Genomic DNA, 21,567 nt, shown 5'->3' with positions numbered 1-21,567 from the left:
CTCTTTCTACAAGCTGGAGTCAACAACAGGAGTTTCTGTTTGAGGCTGGGCTGTTCTGAAGCAGGGTTCATCAGTCTACATCTCTTCAGAGATTGAATGTGGATGGGGGCCACGCTCTGTCTCTGTCATCACTGTTTGGCTACGGGAGACCACTCCTGAGGAAAGCATCCAGCCAGCGTGTTTATCAGACCCAGTTTCTCCATGATTGCTGGATGAAAGAATTCTCCATGATTGCTGGATGTTCCCTATTTGTCATGTTGTGATTGAGACGTTTTAGTTGTAGACACACTCACAATCACAAATTGAGGCCTGACATTTGCCCTTTTTTTAAAATCACTGCAATTCTAAATATACAACCTGTAGACGAAAAAAATGGGTCACCAGTTTTTCCACATCTGTTTGGACATGGTGCTTTAAAGAGATGGATCTATGTAAAAAGTATGTGAACCTGTTATGGTGTGTTCAATAAAAACATGAAAACATATCATTTTTGTGTGGTATTAGTTTAGAGTGTGTTTGTCTATTGTTGTGACATAGATGAAGATCAGAACACATTTTATGACCAATTTATGCAGAAATCCAGGTAATTCCAAAGGGTTCACATACTTTTTCTTGCAACTGTATTCCTAGTCACTACTAAAACAAATAAAAAATAAACGGGCCCCAAAGAAATTGTCAAGAAATTACCTGATTGGACAGAGGGGCACACATCCCTATTACCATGAGCAAAAGCTTATTTTGGCCAATTATGTATTAAACTAAGGACTGTCGTCATCTAACGATATTAGAAAAAACATATGCTGTAAAAGGGTGCTTTTCCAAGGCACTATAGGCCCATATAAAATGTCTCTCTTACCGTTGCCTCGCCACATTTCAGCCAGGTGGCAGCCGCTCTCGCCAGGCTCTTTACAGAATTCAACCACATCACGGCATGACGTTTCTGGAGTGATGGGCACCTCAGTCAGCGCCTGCTCCCCGTCACTGAGGTACACCGTCAGGATCATCTGGAAGAGGGAGGGAGACATGGTCAGGAGTTGTGTGTGTGGGGTATATGGTACATGTGATGTGGTGAGTGGGGTGAGGGGCCTGGTGGGTTTTCAGGTCTAGAATTATTTCTAATCGATAATATTAATCTTGAATAATGCCTTTTTTTGTATCTATTCTATTATGAGGGTACATAATAACAACACTATGGAAGTTGTACATTTAGGAGAGGAAGCACCTCTCGCAAGTGTCCCAGAATACATACATATTCTCTGTTGAGAACTGGAAGCTAGCTTGATAAAGAGTGCATCAGGTTAGGTTGCTAGCTAAAAGATATATATATATAGCCTTGCATTAGGTTTTACTAGCTCTCTTGCTAGCACACTGTAGATAGCTTGTCAACTTGACGCCACAGCTTGTGTATGCATTGGTTTGATGGGCTTTCCCTGGGAGCCAATGCTTAAAAACAAAAGTACATCTAGAGCTGACTTGATTAGATTTTGATTTGATTGGACTCTTGGCGTAGCATCAACATGTGTCAGTACACCGCCGCCCTACGCCTTTCAGTGTCTGATGCGCTTCATGTGTTTGGGGTTCAGTGTCTTGCCCAAGGACACCTCGACACGTGGACAGGAGGAGCCAGGGATCGAACCGCCTACGCCGGCTCTACCTCCAGAGCCACAGCCACCACACGAGCAAACCTGGGCGGGCACGGACAGCCACTGACCAATCTACTTTATTAATTCATGAATTCATTACTTTCCCCCCCCCATCAGCTGAAAAACGGAAATCCTACTGACTTTTCTTTCCATGATTAATCTTTATAACGATGGTCATAAACCCTCCAAAAATATAACATTAATGCATGGTACACACACAACACATTTCGGTGTACTAGATAAAATAAGTGACTTTCCACTGTCTTGATAAATAGGGTATCTCTGGGTTGGGTGTTTATCTCCCATGTGTGGATTTGTTGAAACAGACTTCCAAGTGTAAAACATTGCTGTATGGTGTTGCTGCCAACGCAGTCAATGTGGCAGGTAACCCTGACAACAGTAGGAGTTGGAGCCCGTCGACCCTGTTTCACACCTGTCCATTTCACCTGCCTCGTGGAATAGCCCTGGAAACAACCTAACAAACTGGACCAGGCATACGCAAGGTAAGCAAAAGGTGTCTCCTCACTCAGTGCCTCACAACCCCCCCCTATCTCGATCTCTTTATCTATCCATCCTCTAGCAATTCATCCATCCATTCAACCAACAAACCAACCAACCAACCATTCATCCATCCCATCTTAAACTTTACTTACATAATAATAACTCACTTTCTTTCACAGGGCTCTACAGTGCGACCTTTTCACTCGCATTTGCGACTAAAAATACATCTGTGCGACTAGAGAAATAAATTCACGAGCACACGTGCGAGTACCGATTATTTTTTTTTATTTTATTTTTTTTTATTCTAAAAGTAAATCTGCGCGAACCGTGTGGCCACATTTTAGGCCGTCAGCCAGCCCGCTACGACCACGGGAAGTCATGTTAAAAGTGAAGTTACTTCTGTTAAACTGGCGCTAAGCTAACATCGCTAATCGCTAACTCCCTCCTGGGCCTTAAAGAGACAAGCGCCCTTTTCTCATCTCAAGCTTCATTAGCTTCATTAGCTCACCACATCTACAGATTTGGTCCCACACACTCCAGATTTGAACCCAAGGTTACAACCAGGGTTAACTACCCAGGGTAGAAAGTAGAAAGCTCTCAGACCTTCAGAACCCATTGAAAGTAGTGGAGGTACTCCAGAAGTCCAAATGCATCTCTAATCCTAGGAAACCCTAGGAAGCAAGTTGCCTAATGGCATGAAAATGCAACATGTTGTACTTGAGTGTGGCAGAGAGGTGGGACCCCCGGGGATGGTGGTGTGCTAACAGCTAGCCGCCGCAGAGGCACCGTGCTGGGCTGGCCACCTCCACATGTCACCACCCCGGGCAGCATGGGGCTGGGGACTGGTCATCTGGATGTGGGGTAGTTTAATACCCCTAGATGTGGAGTTGTCTGGCCACCGTGTGTGACTGATGTAGCCTGACCCAGCAGCAGGGAGGTGGGCAGCATGGAGACAGACCTCTGCATGGCCTGGCTGGGCTGCTAGCTGACAGACCTAGCCCTAAAGCCTGGCTGGGCTGCTAGCTGCTAGCTGACAGGCATGACATGGATGAATGAATGAACATGCTGCTAACCAGGAGAACTTGACACAGCTAGTTACCATAATACAATGCCATCAACTCTGCGTCTAGTAGGGCTGTAGGCATGGGCCAATGTGTGATTTTGGTGCAAAAATTGCAAAATCACTAATAAAAATGTGTTATAATTACATTTTTCACTGTGCTCCTAAATTTCTTTGTGTGCCCCTAACATTTTAGTGAAAAAGGTTAGCGTAGAGCCCTGAACTACCAACAATCTTTTTACATGGTGAATGCCGCAAATTACGGATGCCCCGATCGATCGGTGAGCAATCGGAATCGGCCAATACTGAGTAAAAATATGAGATTGGGGAAATCCGATAATGCTTTCTAGTCGCCGATCACGACAACCGATCAATGACGCAAACAACGTGAGCCAACTCATTCTTAGAGTCTTTCCATGGAGAGTGGCTCGTTTATGTTAATGAGCATGCGACTTATGTACGACACTGTGTGCTTTGGTGTTTGCGATGTCACGTTCTGACTAACACTTTATGCTTCAAGGTAAGTGTGCTACAAACACAGGATAGGACGGTGTAGTTTGCTAAATACGCCCTTGAAGACACATTTCCATGCAATTCGCGATTACGCAGTTGGAGTCTCTTTGCAGCGTAGTATTAGAAAGAACAGGAGAACAAATGTTGTAGCAAACAGTAAGACAGCTGTAGTGGGTATTGAGGGAGGTGGGGAGTATTGAGGGAGGTGGGAGTATTGAGGGAGGTGGGGAGTATTGAGGAGAGTTGCAGTAGATCATTTAACTACAAATTAAAAAGTTAGGTTGAAAAGCTGGAGGTGTGTGATAACATAAATGTATATTTGTTTTTTTAATAGTTTGAACATTTAGCAAAAGAGCCAGACTTTATGAAACAAGGTCAAGAGTAGCTTTCAAAGCACACACAGCTACGGAATTTCATAATATTAATTTACCAGATTTATGTCGTTTTTTTTACTTGTGTTAAATTTGGCACAATCAAATCACTGTAGTCAGCAGCAAGTTAGGGCTAAGCAGCAGGAAAGCCAGAGGCTCTGGAGGAGGAGAGAGCCAGGGAAAGGTAGCAGAGAAACAGCAGTCTGAGTCAGAGTCTCCCAAATGAGGGAGAGGGGTGAGAATCAGGGTTGGAATATGAATGGATGTATGGATATTAACATCCAGAATTATTCATTTATTTTTCTTTAACCAACTAGCTGGGAAGCGTAGGCCAGCCGTCTACTTTTTTACTTATGTTGTCGTATACAGTAAGGCAGGAATAGGTTACAATTCAGGTTATTAGTCATTATATACCAGGGATGGAAAACCATAAATGTAGGCATTAGATAGTCAGAGTTTTGTATTGCATTGTGATGATTTCGACAATAAATAACATCACATAGCAGTTTGTTGAACCTTGTAATATATTTCCTTACGTCGCATAACCTATGGATCGTTTACTGAAGCAATGAATGTTCCTGGCAGCCAAAGAAAAATAATCAAAAAGATACCGTGGGAATTTTTTTTTTTTTTTTTTACAAAAACAACATAAAAAGGAAACCACAACAGCAACAGCAAGTTTTTAGTAATCTTTGTTGTCTAAATAGCCAGGAACTAAAAAATAAGCAAGAAAAAAGGCTTTTATCTGACTAGGAAGTAATATGTCTGAACGACGACCTCCTACATTGTCCATTGTGCCAGCCACAGCGTATCTAAGCTCCATCCTTTACACGTGGCACTAAATTGGCGCAGGATAGCGGGTTGTCCATGTTGTGGCTCGGGAGCCAGCAAACTGCTGATTAAAAAAGTTGCTGAAAACTGAAAGGCACTTTTTCCTTCCCAAACCTACTGCCTTCATCCAAATTAGGATTATGAATTTTAGCACCAATGATTCTGCCATACCTGAAACGACAGAACAGGGTGGAGGGGATGCTTTTACAATGATAACATTTATTTGAGAGGAGCGCACCGGCACACAAAAAACAGCACTACACCCCTGCTGAGTATTGGGTGCTAGAATCCTTCAAGAGAGCACAGCGGGGGTTGTGTGAGAGAGAAACTGTTAGCCTACATTCTCACAGCGGTGGTCGTGGAAAAACCTGATCATTCACAGCAGGATACAACATCAGTGACCAACACCAGTCTGGTGTCAATAGGCTCTTCCTGTCATCTCACTCCTAACAGAGTAGGCCCTAGCCCATGGGTCTCCAACACGTACACGCTACCGGTATGTAGAGTACAAAAAAAACAACGACAAATAAATTCACAGTGGAAACCTTCTCCAATTTCAATCCAATACTGATGTCCCACCCCCTCCAACACAAAAAAATGTATATCAGCTGTCAATCAAATTGCTACCGTCTGTCAACACGTCGTCACGTGATACGCTGTAGTGTAGACTACTACTGTATCTGAGGTAAAGTTAGCTACTGAGCTAAAGCAGAGTTCGGTGTTAGCAAGGCAGTGTAGCGACAGTGAGTGGCAAACCCGTTGGTAACATTAGTCTGCCAGTAGTCTCGCATAGCCAGACCTATCTCCACACTTCGCTTCGCGCTGTGCCAGTGCTGGAGAATAGTTGTTGTTGTTTTTGCGCGGGTGCACGCGCGCAAGAAGTGAGAGTTTTTGCAGGGTGAGATGTCTGCAGATGAAAGTAAGCAAGTTGACACATTAGCAAATATAATTGCTGAGTGTTCTGACAGAGAAAGTTGGTTCAAATTGGTCGTTATTATTCTGACTAGAAAGAGTCTGACTATAATTCCATGATGTGAATAGTGTCAAAGAACTAGCAAGGTAGCTAGCTAGCTCAGAGGTGATGAGATGAGCTAGTCTACCTGCACACTTACCAGCTAAAGAGCTAACTGGATGCACTTTTATTATTTTATATATTTTATAAGATATACAATATTTCTTATTCTGCTAGAAATGGGCTTTATGGTAATACCATAATGGTATATTTACAGTACATGGACAGTGGATTGAAGCATTGGAACAAACCCTCACTCATTGGAATTGTCTTTTTTATAGATGGACAATTTTTTCAGGTGAGAGAGTATGGTCAAAATGACATTATCTGACTGCATTGCCCACGGCAACCCAATATTCAATTAAAATTATGTTATAAATTGATATGGATCAATTTATACCTCTTATTAAATTATAAATACTCTGGTTGTTATGTTTGCCTTTTGGTTGACAGCAAAAGAGGGAGAGAGGAGGATAGAGAGGGAGATAAGGAGAGAGAGCAGGATGGTGTCAGCACACCAGAGAGAGAGAGAGAGCAAGAACCAGGCATAGAGGTAGCCTTGAGAACCGATGATTCCTGAGCCTAATGGCCCATAGGGCAGGAGCCTATCTCTCTGTTTCCGTAGCGTGAGGCGACTTTATGTACACCCCCTGGACATGACGTTGGTATGTCGCAGGGTCTTACCCCCAATCCAACCCTTAATGCTGAGTTATCATCACCAAGGGGGGGGGGGGGCGTCCTCCGTCGACCTGTTCTTGCGGTAGGTGTGGGGTCTAGTCCAGGGGGAAGCTGGGTTTTTACACGGACCAGGAGCGCCTTCTCGAAGACCTTCATGGGGCCGGACGTGAGCGCAGCAGGGCGGAAGTCCTTCAGGTTCACTGCAGCAGAGTTCTTTGGCACAGGCATGGTGGTTGTTGCCTTGACGACTCCCTGAGCCAGTGACAGACTGTAGATGTGGTTCTGGTGGCTGTTTCTTTGTTGTCCCGGTCGAAGCGAGCGTAGAAGTGGTTTAGCTCGTCGGGTGGGAACGCTGTGCTGGTGGGGGCTGTGTTTCGGGGTTTGTAGTCAGTGATGGACTGGATGCCTTGCCACATAGGACGGGGGTCTGAGGTGCTCTGGAAGTGCTCCTCGATCCGCAGCTTGTGGTTGAGCTTGGCCTCCTTGATGCCCTCTTCAGACTAGCCCTGTCTGATTGCCATAGGTGGGGGAGGGGAATGGCTCTATAGCTATCGGCTATGTTTGTATAGATATGGTCTAGAGTTTTGTCACCTCTCGCGCTGCCTCTCACTCACACGGATGAGATTAACCGGAACAACCGTGATGATAAAGATTACCACTGGCACAGGACAAGAGCAAACTCAGTGCTTCTAATGCAGCTTCTCCCTGCAGATCCACCTCTCTCCACATCAATATATCAGATGAAATCATAATCCCAATTGTATTAGCCTAAGTGCAATAAAACAGAGCCTATGGCAAATGCAAGTAACTGATGATCTTGGCAAAAGCCCAGATGCTTAAACCTGTGTAATCTTCTCAAATATACATTCGGTGTCTAGGGAGTAGAGGGTAGGGCTTGTCTCTGAACAGTTAAAACCTAGCCCTGATATGGATAGCATCTTAAAACCTAGCCCTGATATGGGTAGCATCAATAAAAAATAAAAACATGCTGCTAGTCACAAACATAAAGAAGGCTAGTCATATCATGGCTACTGACCAACTCATTCTGTTCCAGATTATATCATACACAAATAGACCAGCGGTGACAACACAAGGAAGCTTATTGGTGACTATAGTGTTGAAAGAATGATACTGTGCTACTTTGACCCTGGCTATTGAATCCACATCTTTCCAAGACATGCAATGCTGGTGAAACGTGAAACATTTCTTCTTCTTTAAAAAAAAAGACAAAAAGACAAAAAATCATTGTCATGTTTGTCATAATGACGACAGAGGAATTAGGCTAGTTGAGGCACAACAAATCTAGGAGCAGGCAAAGGAAATGCAGCCCTCCAACAACTTGTGCAAACAAAAATGTTTGCTTAAAAACATATAGCAAATTCTTTACAGAAGATGCAAAAAAAGTCTAAAAACAGCCCAGTCTGACAGCATGAAGTAATTTCATATCATGGGGCTATTATGCAATGCCTTTGTTGTGGTCTAGCCTGGCTAACGAGTCATAACATCTAGCCATTGCTAGTGAGCTACATGGCTAGTTAGTCTGGGTAGTCTTGAAATAGTAGTACCGGTACTAATTCTGTGTAACTCTATGTGAGTTCTCACCCATGCAAAACAGCGCTTAGGCTACCAATTAGTGCGATCACTCAACCGCTGAGCCCAGTAGCTCTCCTCTCCTCTCCAGATCCACTAAGCACAAGGCTTCTGAGGTACTAGTGATCTGCCACCTGTCATTGTTTGTGTTCCTAGACATGCAAAACAGTAAAACCATCTTCCAAAACATAGGGACCTATGCATCAGGATGGAGGATGGAAAAAATGAAAAGATACGAGACATAAAATATAAGTGTCATCTGGTCATCATGTATCAATACTAAAACAGACAAGACTACACACACTAGGAATCTTGGATGGTATCCAAGTGCAGCCCCGGAATCAAGACTGGAGCAAGTGAGTGATCTCACCTCGAAAGGAATACTAGTCCCCCTCCCAGAGTGGCCCCTGCCCATTGGCTTTGCCTCTTTGACCACTGCCCGTCTCCTCTTGCCCTCCTTCTTCAGCAGTCGGTGGCGTTCCTTGGCCCGGGTGGTGTGGTCCTTCGACAGGCTAACGAGGCCACGGAGCACTATGGTCACAAACTTCTTCATTGTAGCCCGCCTGAGAGTTAGTGCTCCGCCACCACTGGTGAGATTCACAAGAATGCACTGGGGCACACTAAAGCACAGTGCTGGGGCACGCAGCAGCAATACAGAGCCCTGCGGAGGGAGGGAGGCTTGCTGTGTGATCACCCAGGGAGGGACAGAGTGAAGAGAGAGAGAGAGGGAGGGAGAGAGAAAAAGAGAGAGAAAGAGAAAGAGAGAGAGAGGGAGAGAGAGAGAGACAGAGAAACACTGAGAGAAAGGGAGAGGTGCGTCAGCGAGCCCCCCTCCTGAAGGAGGAACCCCGGGGCCACGCTGGTGACAGTAGTAGCTATGACACACCACTAATGAGAGTGGGCGGGCTGGGGCAGAGACGGACAGCTGGCGAGGCCAACCCCATCGGAGCCTCGACCATAAAACAGTGACTAAAGTGGGACTTCGATCGTTTTCCCCACTGTTTCAAGAAAGCAATCCTATTTGTGAAGAAGTGAGAGAGAGAAAGAAAGTCCAATATCATGCTACATAGGCCGTGGATAGAGAGGGAACAATAAGAAAGGGAGAAAGAGACGTGTGCAATGCCTGCTTCCTGGTTGAGTGATTCACATGGTCATCACTACTGACCACTCCAATCACATCATATCCCTAGTGTGTGTGTGTGTGTGTGTGTGTGTGTGTGTAGGACCCACAAAGAAACAAAAAGGTTTATAAGGCCATTTGGGGGCTGATAGCACTGGAGTGAACCAGTAAAATATCCACCCTTGAATATATTTTGCCATGCAACTACTGTATTATGATTATGTTTTAATTTGGTCAGCCTTGTGTGTTGGCCTATGAAAACTATTTCTAAAGCAAGGAATGTGTCTGCCTCAGGGTTGAAAACCTGGCTATTCATTCTAAAGAATTTAATTAACTGAAAAAGTCCTCATCGACAATACATTTTCCGGATTGGTATGGTGGTATGAATAGAATCAAATGTATGGGCTCCCTCTTGTTGTAACTGTCACCTTGTTTTGGGCAAAGACAACATGCTCTGTCTTAAATTAATGGAGTAAGATTGTAGACATGTTTTTCTCGTGGGAATTGGGTCAGAAGTTGCTCCAAACATACAGCTATAGCAATTAGGGAGTTTTTCAGGGCCGAGAAGGACAGGTCTAGATTGGCCAGATCAATCCCCAGATATAAATCCAATTGAACATTCATTTTAATTTGCTGAAGAGGGAACATGAGGCAAAAATAATATTAATTTTCCAATACCTTTGGAGCCCCGAAATAGCGAGAGTATATTTAAATGTATTTTCTAAATGGTGAAACCACTCTGAAAAAAGTCTCTACATTAACCGCTAGGGCTGCACGATATATCGTTATCGTATCGTCATCGCGATGTTCGCATGCGCAATATGAATATTGTGAAAGGCAACAATATTGACGATATAAATCTCCCCCAGCATGTACAGCTCAGTCAATCAAAACATACGTTTTTACACTTTCCCTAAACGTACAGCCAACCACAAACCTCATTTCATGGTTTCCTTAGATCGACAGCAATGCCAACCAATAAGCGAGCTTGGCCGTGAGCGAGGCAAAAAACGTGCTGCTGTCACGCAACAGTGACGCACAGCGGCGCGAAAACAAAATAAATATGAATGTCCTTGACAACACGATTGCAAATCTCATACCTAAAAATAAGTCCACCTCCATTGTTTGGAGATATTTTGGATTCAGGAAGGAGGACGTGAACCAGAACGATGTCTTATGTAGGACGTGCCTCCGCATAGTCGGGACGAAGAATGGAAACACAACAAACCTTTTTCACCACCTTGAGAAAAACCACAGACCACTGTACGGAAAAAATACAACTGAGTAAAGTTCTAACAATTTGGCTATAGTAAAATCTATTTTTGCAAATCTATTTTTGTCAATCTTCTATGCAGGAACTAATGAAACTGTTCTAGGGGAGTAGTGGGCCTGGACTACACTCAGAAATCAAATTTCATCTCTTGCCAATTATAGGGCGAGGGGAAGTGTCTAGACAGATTGTCACACTAATGTTAGTTAATGGGAAACGATCTGAGCTTGTTATAAGCGGAGCTGACGGTGCTGCAGCAAAACCAAATCTACAGATCATTTGACATCAAAAACTGTCCAAGGCTACAGCTATGATTACGTAAAATACACCAGAATTATTGTGATGATAGCAACTATGATGCATGAGAGACAGGACAGTGGCAAAACACAGTTAGGTCTTTCATTCCGATAAGAGCTACTGATTGGCTCTTATCACTTTCAAGTTCACTTAAGTTTCACACTACTTTCTCTCGCCCGGCAGAATAGCTTATGCTACCTAGCTCAAACGATCTAAATAATAATAATAATCAATAAGGATAACTTGCTTGATTTTGTGAATATGGACATTACTGTCAGCGACCTAAAGGGATTTCGTAGACTGGACTGGAAAAAGCCAGCCGAAGCCAGTGCTCACCGATCTTCACACCCAGAAAGGGAGAGTCGCTCGGGGCTACAGCAAGCCTGGTATGAGCGGTTTATATGATTTATATGATTCGCGAGGCTGGTGGCGATCTGTGCTTGTTTATATGGTTTGAGTACTGCTGTGCTGCTGGTTATGGTTTCTTATTTAAGACTTCCTCTGCTTAATCAATCAATCAGAGAGCTGCTTAATCAATCGCTGAGATAGGCCTAATGTCGCTGTCCGTGCCTTCTGGACCAAAAGTGTTTGAGAGAGATAGAGAGGGAGGGTTTGTGATGTGATGTCAAGTGCCTATGTGACAAAGTGTGAAAAGAAAGTGTGTTGTGAGTTTACTATGGAGGATGGAAACGGTGTGTGTCTGTGTTGTGCATGTGTGCGTTTGCGATGTTGAAACTGGACTTGTAGATTTCTGCAGGCTGGCTACTCGAAAGAGACACCACCCCACCAACCTCTGACTTCCGGTGGCGCTGCTCTGTAGCGACCCGGGCTGCCTCGCTGCTGCCTCGTTTGTTTGTTTTATTGTGTTTTTAGCCATTCTGTATTGTCTGTTGCTCTTTGTTGGCTGCTGTGGGGTGTAAGCCCAATACAAATTTCCCAGTGATGGGACAATAAAGTGACTTTTGACTTGACTTGACTTTTTTGAAAAGATCTTGGTTCAAAAAAGATTGAACAATGAGCACCCCTGATATAGTCGAAACGGGCAACTGTTTTTTTTTGTTTTTGGTAATCTGATCACAAAGTGACACTACAGTTTATTAGCGGGTTCTAGGGCATCACAATTGCATTTCCTTGAAACTGTCTATATCTTATGCTTACGCAATCTAAAAGCTCACGGCACGTGCCTAGAGTATTTTAAATGAACATTCGTAATGTATGTCTCTGATGTTCATGGTCAATTAAATCAGCCTATTTTGTGAAACAAATAATGTTCCCGCTAATGGGTTAACCGAGCATTCTCGCACCTAACGTGCAAGCACCTAGCTTCGAACTATTCATAGCAATATGCGCGGGGTTGGTTCTCTTTAACTCAACTGATAGCATTACCTTGCTGTTGTTGTTTACCGAATGCTCCGTCTGACTGTCACACTGTGATTGTACTTGTGTAAACAGTTAATGAGTAACGTTAGCCGGTTTTGTGTGTGTACGTGTACTCTCATGTAGGCCTACTTCGTATTGATCTTTCTGTGTGTGTGTGTGTGTGTGTGTGTGTAATGCGCGTTCCGCATGTTCCGCTGCAGCTGTAGGATATAGTGATGCTCCGATCTGATCGGCGCCGATCGGTATCGGCCGATATGGCCTTGATCGGTTTTGATCGGAGTTCTCAAAACGGCCGATCAAACACGACCGATCAGTTTACAAAATAGCGTCGCCAGTCTGGAAATATTACACAGTGTCGGAAAGAGACAACAAATATGCCGTTTGTAATGTCTGCTCAAAAGAAATACCTCGCGGAGGGACGCACGCAAGGTCTTTCAATACCACGAATATCATACGGCATTTGCTGCGTTCGTCGATTCGCTCAGAGAGCGCCGAAGCGCACACTGGGCTCGACGTCATAAAGGGACCGAGTGCTTTGATTGGACGAGAGGCGTTCCACGAGTGCTGGTCAGAGTTCCAGCGCGACTTCACGAGCGTAGTGTAGGTAGTGTTCAGCGACGTCATGTGACCCCGCGAGCAGGAAGTCACTTGGCCCATAGCAACAACTATTAGCGCGTGAGTTTTAGGTCTTCCTCTGTGCACCTTGCACAAGTGTAGATAGCGAGCGACTTTTCAGCATAGCAGGACATATTTTAGATGATAAGAGGAACAGGCTGAGTGCCAAAAACGCTGAGATGCTTGTATTTCTCAAGGCTAATCTGCCAGTGATGCTGCTTAATCAGAAGTAAGGTTTGAGTCTGAAATCTCCTTAGGTGCAATGTTTTGGTTTTTTGTTTTATTGATTATTGCTGACTTGCTGTCTTATCTCCTCCTAAATATGACTTGAAACTGACTGACTTGAAACAGTATTTTATATTTGGCTATAGCCTGTTTATGTTGCAGTTTAGTTTGGGTATGTTTATTGTTCCTCAGGAAAGCTACAGTATAAGCAAGTTCTCTAAGAGCCCCTAGTTCCTCTCATTCGAGTGGAATGTTGCACATTTGATGTGACAGTGTACATTTTATTTATTATGATTTTTATTTTCACATTTTATTTGTTTTTCCTGAAGTAAGCTACAGGTGGTTGTGAATTCAATAAAACAGATGGTCGTCAATTCATGATACTTTCTCATCTCCTAATTTCATTTGAATACTTAATATACAATGTCAATGGTGTTAAGAATAATTAAAAACATAAATAATGCTACACAATAAATAGAATGCTTCAATTGCCATTTTCGACGCTGTGATCGGTGATCGGTGATATCGGATCGGCAGATCACTGATTCCAGTGATCGGTGATCGGTGATCGGCACCAAAAACCCTGATCGGAGCATCTCTAGTAGGATATATTGGTATTTGATCACCTTCTATATAAAATCACCTGCTCGGCTTTAATGACTTAACCGCTATTTAAGAAATTATAATTGTTGCCACCCTATAGTTTTTGGTGAAACTACGTCTTAGTTTTGAGCGCCAGTGCGCGTTTTATGCGCGTGCACGCGGAAAACAATTTGCGCGCGCGAAAGATAACCGCTCCGCCACTAATGTGAAAAATCCTGGAAGAAACACTGGAACGTGTTTAGAAAGTGTCTTGTTTTTTTCATACAAAATAGTGTTTAATTCAGATACTGTAGCGGAAGACATCCTCAGTTCCAGTGAAGTAGTTGCCATCTTGTTGTGACATTTTTGTGTAGAATGTGTCATATGACACACCCACTGACAACGTCACGGTTCTAGTTTTTGGTTCCCGCTTGAGAACCACTATTTTCTGGTTCCTTTTCTGGAACTTTTGTTCCGAACCAATTTATTTTCAATCTCAATGCACCGGCCGGTTCAAGATTAGGTTCGGGTACCGGAACCGGCATGGAGCCTTGGCGGTGTGTGAAAGCCCTATGAGTGATTTGTTGATGCCATTTTTGTATTTTAGCTAATGTTAAGAGTGTCATAGCAAAGGGTCTGAATACTAATATACGAGTCATTTACCGTATTTTCCGGACTATAAGTCACACTTTTTTTCATAGTTTGGCTGGTCCTGCGACTTATATATCAAATTCACTTATATATCATATTCATATATCATATTCAGTGATGTGGAATGAGATCGGGAGCTTGGTGAACTTGCTTACCGGTAACTTGCTTGTTGGACTCGCTGGCTTGTTATGTTAAATTAGCCTATTCAGCCTCCCAGGTATGTTCTTTATGCTATTCTGTAGCTGAATAACTGTTAATGTGTTACGTTAACATACCGGACACCTGTTCAGCCTGTTGTTCTGTGTGCTATTGTGTAGTTGAATAAACTTGCCTTTCCAGATTAAATGTCTGTTCTTGGTCTTGGATTTTGTTAAATCAATTTCTAAATAAATGCGACTTGTTTTTTTCCTCTTCATGACGCATTTTTTTGACTGATGCGACTTATACTCCGGAAAATACGGTATGTATTTGAATTTTTATAAATTAAGATTTCTAAAAATGTGTTTTCACTTCGTCATTCTGGTGTATTGTGAATTGATGGCAAATTATTTTAATTTAATCCATTATAAATTACTACAATCCACTATAACACAACAAAATGCGAAAAAAGTGAAGAGGTCTGAATACCCCTGAAGGCACTGTATGTCCGTATAGCCTACTGCTGAAATGCGTGGAACCAACTGAGAAACATAATATCGCTAGGAGTTAATTTCTATGCAATTTCTATCACACATTTCCCTGTCTAACATCATTTTATGAAGTGTCCATGAAGACATGATTTGTTCGAGATTAAGGTTTATCCAAGGACATCATTTTGAATTTCTCCAACCAGACACATTTTGTCCTTTTCCAAAATGAAACAACTCATGAGCTACTCTTCAGGGGCCGCATTTAGAAAGCTTTGCGTAGAATTGGCGTAAACAGCTTGGGTACGTACGCAAAGCAAAAACATTTACGCACTCCAACATTCGGATTTATAAAACGGTGCGCACGACACCCGCTTCCCTTTATAAATCACAATCAAACTGTACATTTTGCACACATGAACGAGCATCTTGTCCCACCCTTTTTAACACCCATAGTTGCCTATAAATGGTCAGTGAAACCCCCAACAGAAGGGCGAAGAAAATTAATTTCATTCAGTCAATTTCTGCGCAACGAACATGTCATAACAATATTAAACTCTTCTCTAGTCTGCCAGACCATAGATAATATATACTTACATAATATCTATGTGCATCGACAACGGAATGAGTTTCAATGAAATGTGTCCTACTGTTCACCTTATTATTTATACCTTTTTAATACCAATAGACAATGTGGCAGTAACATTACACAATTAGGCCTATGTCATTTTATTCTCTACACTCTTGATTTGTATCATCAGGAGAAAATCCACATTTGGTTATGAAAACACCTTTGTTTTAAGCCATGGCTGTAAATGCAAACAATGTATTGCTATTACAAGCTGAATGATGAAACCCAAAAGCTCTCCAGAAATTAATCTGAATGAAAGTGAACATCACACATCTTAGCTCCGAAGTACAAAAATCTGCTTATCTAATCGAATTGACTAGTTGCACCACTAGTGTATCCTGTCTTACCAAAGCAAACTTTCAGCATATTGACTGCTTTAAAGTAACAAACTGCCTGGATGGTGGGAGTGCTGCCCCTCCTACATTGAGCCATAGGATTATCCCAACTTTCTCCACCTTAATCGCACGCTTAAAGGGTATCCCCAGAGACTAACAAATTGGATTACTTAACAGTATCAGTACTTAACAGAATGATGATATAGAAATTCTAAATGACAGAAAAAATAATATCTCCATTGCGCTAATGTTTATTTTTTAACAACTGAGATCAGAGATGGAACACTGCTTTAAAGATGAGAGAGGGGGGTGCAGGATCTTACAGGCAAGCTGTATCACCATCCTCTTTGCGTCACACGACGGGTTTTAAATTGGTTGTCTTATGTCAGTTAATATGTGGCTTTTCTGGAGACCCTTAAACAGTGCAAGGCAGAGCAGGAGAATAGATGATGGGTAAAATTGTATTGAGTAAGAAAGCAAGACACCTGCACTATAGTTTATAAATGAGTCTTAAGGTCTTTGCACACTGATGCATTTTTTTTGTATGCATAATCCGTCATCCGAAAAAAAAATACGTTAGCACAGAGACCTTGCACAGTGCCCTCCGATGCGTTTTATTAGAGTCCAATGTTGTTGTTTTTGTTACATTGATGTTGCAAAATTTCACAATATGCAGAATGGAGTCATCAAGCAGTGAGGATGATTTTGTGCTCCTGTCACTACTTGAGAATAGAAAAAGAAACACCTATAACCATGCTGAATTATGTACCTATATGATGCATTGGCACTGCAGTCTGTGACAGTGTGTGCCTCTGCCCGGACCTTGCCCTTCTGCCTGAATTTGACTATGATGCTATCCAAATGACTGTTATTGTTTAGTGCCCTACGCTTTCGTGGTATTATATTGTGTGAATCATCACCTGTATGTTGTTTTTCTTTCACTTGACTAACCGCCGAGATAATACTTGAGACATGTACTTCTGTAAGCATTAATCCAACTGTTGTGCAGTTCTAACTTCACCATGGTGGAGTGGTCAAAAACAACTTTCAAAAGGCTTTTGACGGACGTGGAAAAAACGTGTGTGTGTGCAAGCATGATTGACACAACATGAGTTCTATTTTATTTATTTTTAAACAGACGTAATAAAACACATCAGTGTGCAAAGACCGTTACTCTGTTCTAATTTCTTGGATAAACATCAGTGTCAACAACAAGCAGGGCATGGGAAAAAGGTAGATACTCACCGGCATCATGTTGGCAACTCTGTCGGTGTCAGAATGAGATGGGCATCAGAGGAACATCCGACTTGCAACAGAGGCTGTGGTGTCTTTCAGTTGCTCTATTATCCAAAGGGATGCTAGCTGGAGCACTCAACAACAATCTTGTGATTTCAAGTGGGCCAACCCAGGCCTCGGTCATCTGCAATATAAGACAAGGAGACTGATGATCGTCTGTAATATAGCTAGTGGACCAAGTCTAGGTTATCTTGCTACTTCTATAATAAGTAATGGCATTTAAAGCATTACACTGATTAAGAATACCAAATAGTCAATTTCATCAATCTTCTTCTAGTTATCTAGTGTACCAACGGGGAAATGTGATGTAAGTTGACACGGCCTTTAACTTGGTAAACTGAGAGAAGCAACTCATTGGGTATCCTGCCTATGAAAGCTAGAACATAGCTATCGTTGTGATAAACATGGGGCATGTGTGTCAATACATAGCTCACGTTAGCTGACAGTGTCAAGTGGAAGTCTTATCGGCACGTTAGTCAGCTAGATAACACACACACATTCACTGACAAGTATCAGCTTATTCCATCCAGCTGTTGTTAATAGCTAGTTAACTCTTAGCTATTTGGGCGTTAGCTAACAAGCTAGACGAAAAACAAATGAAATGTAGGCATCATGATTCATTAGCTAGGTATCTTGGATCTGAATTAAGCGTTGTCACTTCGGAATTCAGTGACAACCAAGTAAAAGAAACCTTGTTTTTCTGACTAGTAGTACAGCTAGCTACCCCAATCCAGATGGGCCTTAGCAAAGAGGGGCTTAGCTACGAAGCTAAAGCCAGCTGGTTATGTTTTCTTGGGTGGGATCAGTCTAACTGCTGGAATTGGATGCCAGTAATGTAGAACGACGTTCAGTATCATATCGGTATCAAAACATACAAACGAAAAGTTGTGTGTTTGTGTGTTCATAATTCATTTTCTGAATTATCTACGAAAGCTAGCTAGGCACATTTGGAAACCTGATAGATAGTTTAGCGTCGACAGTGATTCCCAAGCCTGGTTGAGTGGGATATGAGGACAGCTATATGAATACAAGCACATAACCGTCAGATAAAGTGTGTTGACGATACAATCGGCTACCTGGCTAACAATACAAAGCAAGTCTTTACTTACACGTTAAAGCGAGTTCATGATGTTAGCAGTAAGCCAACCAATTCTTGCTTGCAGAGACCAGACAATCCAAGCAAACGACAACTTAGTTAGTTAGCTAGCTAGCTACCCTCTTGGCCAGCGAGTGCAGGGAAATACAAATAGATGACACCACGCACGCAACAGCCCGCCTACCACCCTTTCACGTTGACGAGCAATCTGACAATATTGCTTAAAATAAGCAATTTCCATACACTAACACAAAGTATGTGATATTTTCTGGTTTGAAAAACGACAAATTGAGGAGAATGAATAGCAAGGATGGCTACAGTAGCCTATCTCTCCACTCGCGCACTGCCGTGTAGTAAATGATGATGTCACACGTTGACGTGGAATGTTAGAAATGTCGTGCTGCTTGTTTAAAGAACAAAACACACAGCTACAGCGACCAGGCTCACACACTTACAGTTGGATGCCATTATATGTAAATGGTAAATATATGCACAACCTTTTATAAAAAGTACAAACAAAGTATCTTTTTTTTTTAATGTCATTTCCACTCAATTTCAATTCACCAACAACGTTACTTCAGCGGCGCGGGTGCGTGGCGGAATTGCTGGCTTTTGGTCACGTCTTCCCTACTGACAGCGTTTCTGTTACGGCTCTACTGCGGAGCTATTGCCAGCCCTATCTTTGTACATTGAGTTTGCCTTCGATAATGTTCGTCAATAATATAATGTTTAATTTCACTTCATTATAAATTGTTCTGGGTTCAGTCTCTGCTGTCATCCATCCATCCATAATGAATGAATGAATGAATGGTCTTTATTGTCATTGCTATAGTACAGGTACCAAACAACGAAATTTGGGAGGGGTGGCTCCCCTGGTGCTAGGAAAGAAAAAAAAGAAGAAAAAAAAAAGAAGGGAAAGGAGCTGGTTTACATAAATAAAGGCTATGTACACTATCCACTATACTATACTGTACAGATAAAACGACTAGGGTTGTCATATTGCACATAGTGTTATTGCACATTCATTTAAAGTGTCGCCGTTTGCAGGCTTGAAATGTACACATTTGTGCCTCAGCACTACACCTGATTTTTCAATCCAGCAGCTGCCATCAATCCGTCCAGATTGATGTCCAGGGCCCAGAACCTAGGTCTTTGCTGTGTTCAGGGCCTGGATGGCCCTGGGGGTAGAAGCTGAGCTTCAGTCTGTTTGTCCTTGCGGCCATGGTCCTGTACCGCCTTTTCGAGGGCAGCCGGGCAAAGTGTTCGTACCCAGGGTGGGATGGGTCTCTGGAGATCTTGGAGGCCTTCCTGAGGCAGCGTGTGTTGTACAGCTCTTCTAATGAGCAATTCGAAGTTAACTTAAAAGGGTGATCTAAGAGTACCATGGTGCTGTCATGCAACCTTTTCTCATTAGCATACTTTGCATAAATTATGTAATACTTCAAAATCAGGAAATATAGCTATATTCTTGCCTTTAATCAATTTAGAAAGGTGATTTTGATCCATGTTATTTTTCATTATAGGCTACTATTTATCCCCGTATTTTATGAGCAACAATATGCAGTCCCTGACTTATCAGAAAAGGGCAAAGCCGAGGCTAAAATGAATGAGTCAAACACAGCAGTATCCCGCAGGACTTTCACAGGCACCTTTTTTTCACTGTCCACAATAGACACAAACCCATCAGTTAGAAATGGCAAATAGGAATCAAGGTCTGAGGAGAGTGAAGCTTTGGACAATAAGTCACCCTCTGGGGCAGGTTAGGCAACCTTTTTGATATGAAGTGCCATTTATAAATGTTCTTGTTAATCAGTGTGCCAACCACAATATCAACATTAATTATGACTCGACATCAAACCAAACCAAACAGACCAACAGATCTGGGGGGTATTCCATCAACATTGCTAAAGGAAAATCCAGGCTTATTTTGATAAATCTCATGAGTTACCAAATATAAGCCTGGATTTTCCTTTAGTGACGTTGATGGAATACCCCCCTGCAATTTTATTCAAACCACTACATAAACAAAAATGTTCAGCAAAGAGCTATACGCAAAGCCATGTATGCTAAAGAATAAACAGGCCTACCAGTCAATGTGACCCCTGGCCCTGTTTTCCTTTGCTCAGCTCCATTATCTGGTGGTGGTACTTGGTCACTTTAAGTTGCACACAAGCTTCAGAGTGGTCAGTTGTCAAACGGCTGCGGGAGCGGGAGAGGCTCAGCACGCTCTTCATGCGTGAGAATATCTGCTCACACAGATAGGTTGATCCGAAGACTGTCAGCAAAGCCAGTGCAATGTTTGTTTGTTTGTTTGTTTATTAGGATCCCCATTAGCTAATGCCATGACATTAGCTAGTCTTCCCGGGGTCCGAACGTTTTACATATTCTGAAACTACAGATTGTAAGCTTTCAAATGATGTCATACATTGAAATCGCGTATTTGAATGTTGGTCCACCTCAAACAGTGGGAGAAAAGTGACCAATGAAACAGCAAACAAATGCTGCTAACAGCTACCGGCTGTTGGCACATCGCTACAAACGTCTAACTGCGTTTTTATAACATCACAACATGCTGATAGAACATCAACATGCTAAAAACACATAACTACACATAACTAGACTGAGACAATTCCTGTGGAAATTGTGAAGTGTGCTTGCCCCTCACAGCCAGTAGGGGGCAGGTCAGTGGCCAGGGGCCGAGCTAACCAGCACTAGATAACCAGTGCTAATTAACTAGCGCTAGCTAACTAGCTAACTCCCCTGCACCCATCAGCGAGGACCGCGTTTCTCTAGCCCAACCAGAGGCCAAGTTGTGGGGTTGGGGTGTGTGTGTGTGTGTGTGCGGCGTCTCTATGTCCCCCAGGGGCCAAGTTGTCCTTTTTGTGTGTGTATGTGTGTGTGCGTGTGTCTGGGTCACCCCCTTACGACCCCCAGCGAAGACCCTGTGTCTCTACGTCCCCCAGGGGCCGAGTTGACGTTTTTTGTGTGTGTGAGTGTGTGTGTCATCACCCTGCCCCCCCCCAGCGAAATCCGCGTGTCTGTATGTCAACCAGAGGCCGAGCTGTAGTGTTTTGAATATTCAACCATTAATTTAATTTGGAAAAACATGAAAAATGCAAATGTTTCAATATTAGCTTGTGAGATGTCAAACTAGGGCTTTATTGAGGTGCTGAATCTATTACAACCATTATTCTTTTTGTAAAAATGCACACCTGACCACAAAATGTTACATTCATAGGTTTAT

At 42.7% G+C, this 21,567-nt stretch overlaps 1 protein-coding gene across 1 annotated transcript in view; it reads right to left on the bottom strand.

The window, feature by feature from the left end:
- Positions 1-18,449, bottom strand: part of ppp1r13bb (protein phosphatase 1, regulatory subunit 13Bb) — a 72,140-nt gene extending 53,691 nt beyond the window's left edge. The window contains exons 1-3 of the mRNA XM_080538794.1: positions 18,337-18,449; positions 17,177-17,351; positions 857-1,004 (exon numbers count right to left, since the gene is read on the bottom strand). Of these exons, the coding sequence (XP_080394920.1) occupies positions 857-1,004; positions 17,177-17,185 (157 nt within the window). The 5' untranslated portion in view covers positions 17,186-17,351; positions 18,337-18,449. The remainder of the gene's footprint in view (positions 1-856; positions 1,005-17,176; positions 17,352-18,336) is intronic.
- Between the last annotated feature and the right edge of the window lie 3,118 nt (positions 18,450-21,567).

The sequence above is a fragment of the Nansenia antarctica genome (assembly GCF_963989245.1).
Source record: "Nansenia antarctica genome assembly, chromosome: 1".
Lineage (NCBI taxonomy): Eukaryota > Metazoa > Chordata > Actinopteri > Argentiniformes > Microstomatidae > Nansenia > Nansenia antarctica.
Note: the sequence above shows the minus strand (reverse complement) of the source record. Positions and strands in the feature narration are given on the sequence as shown.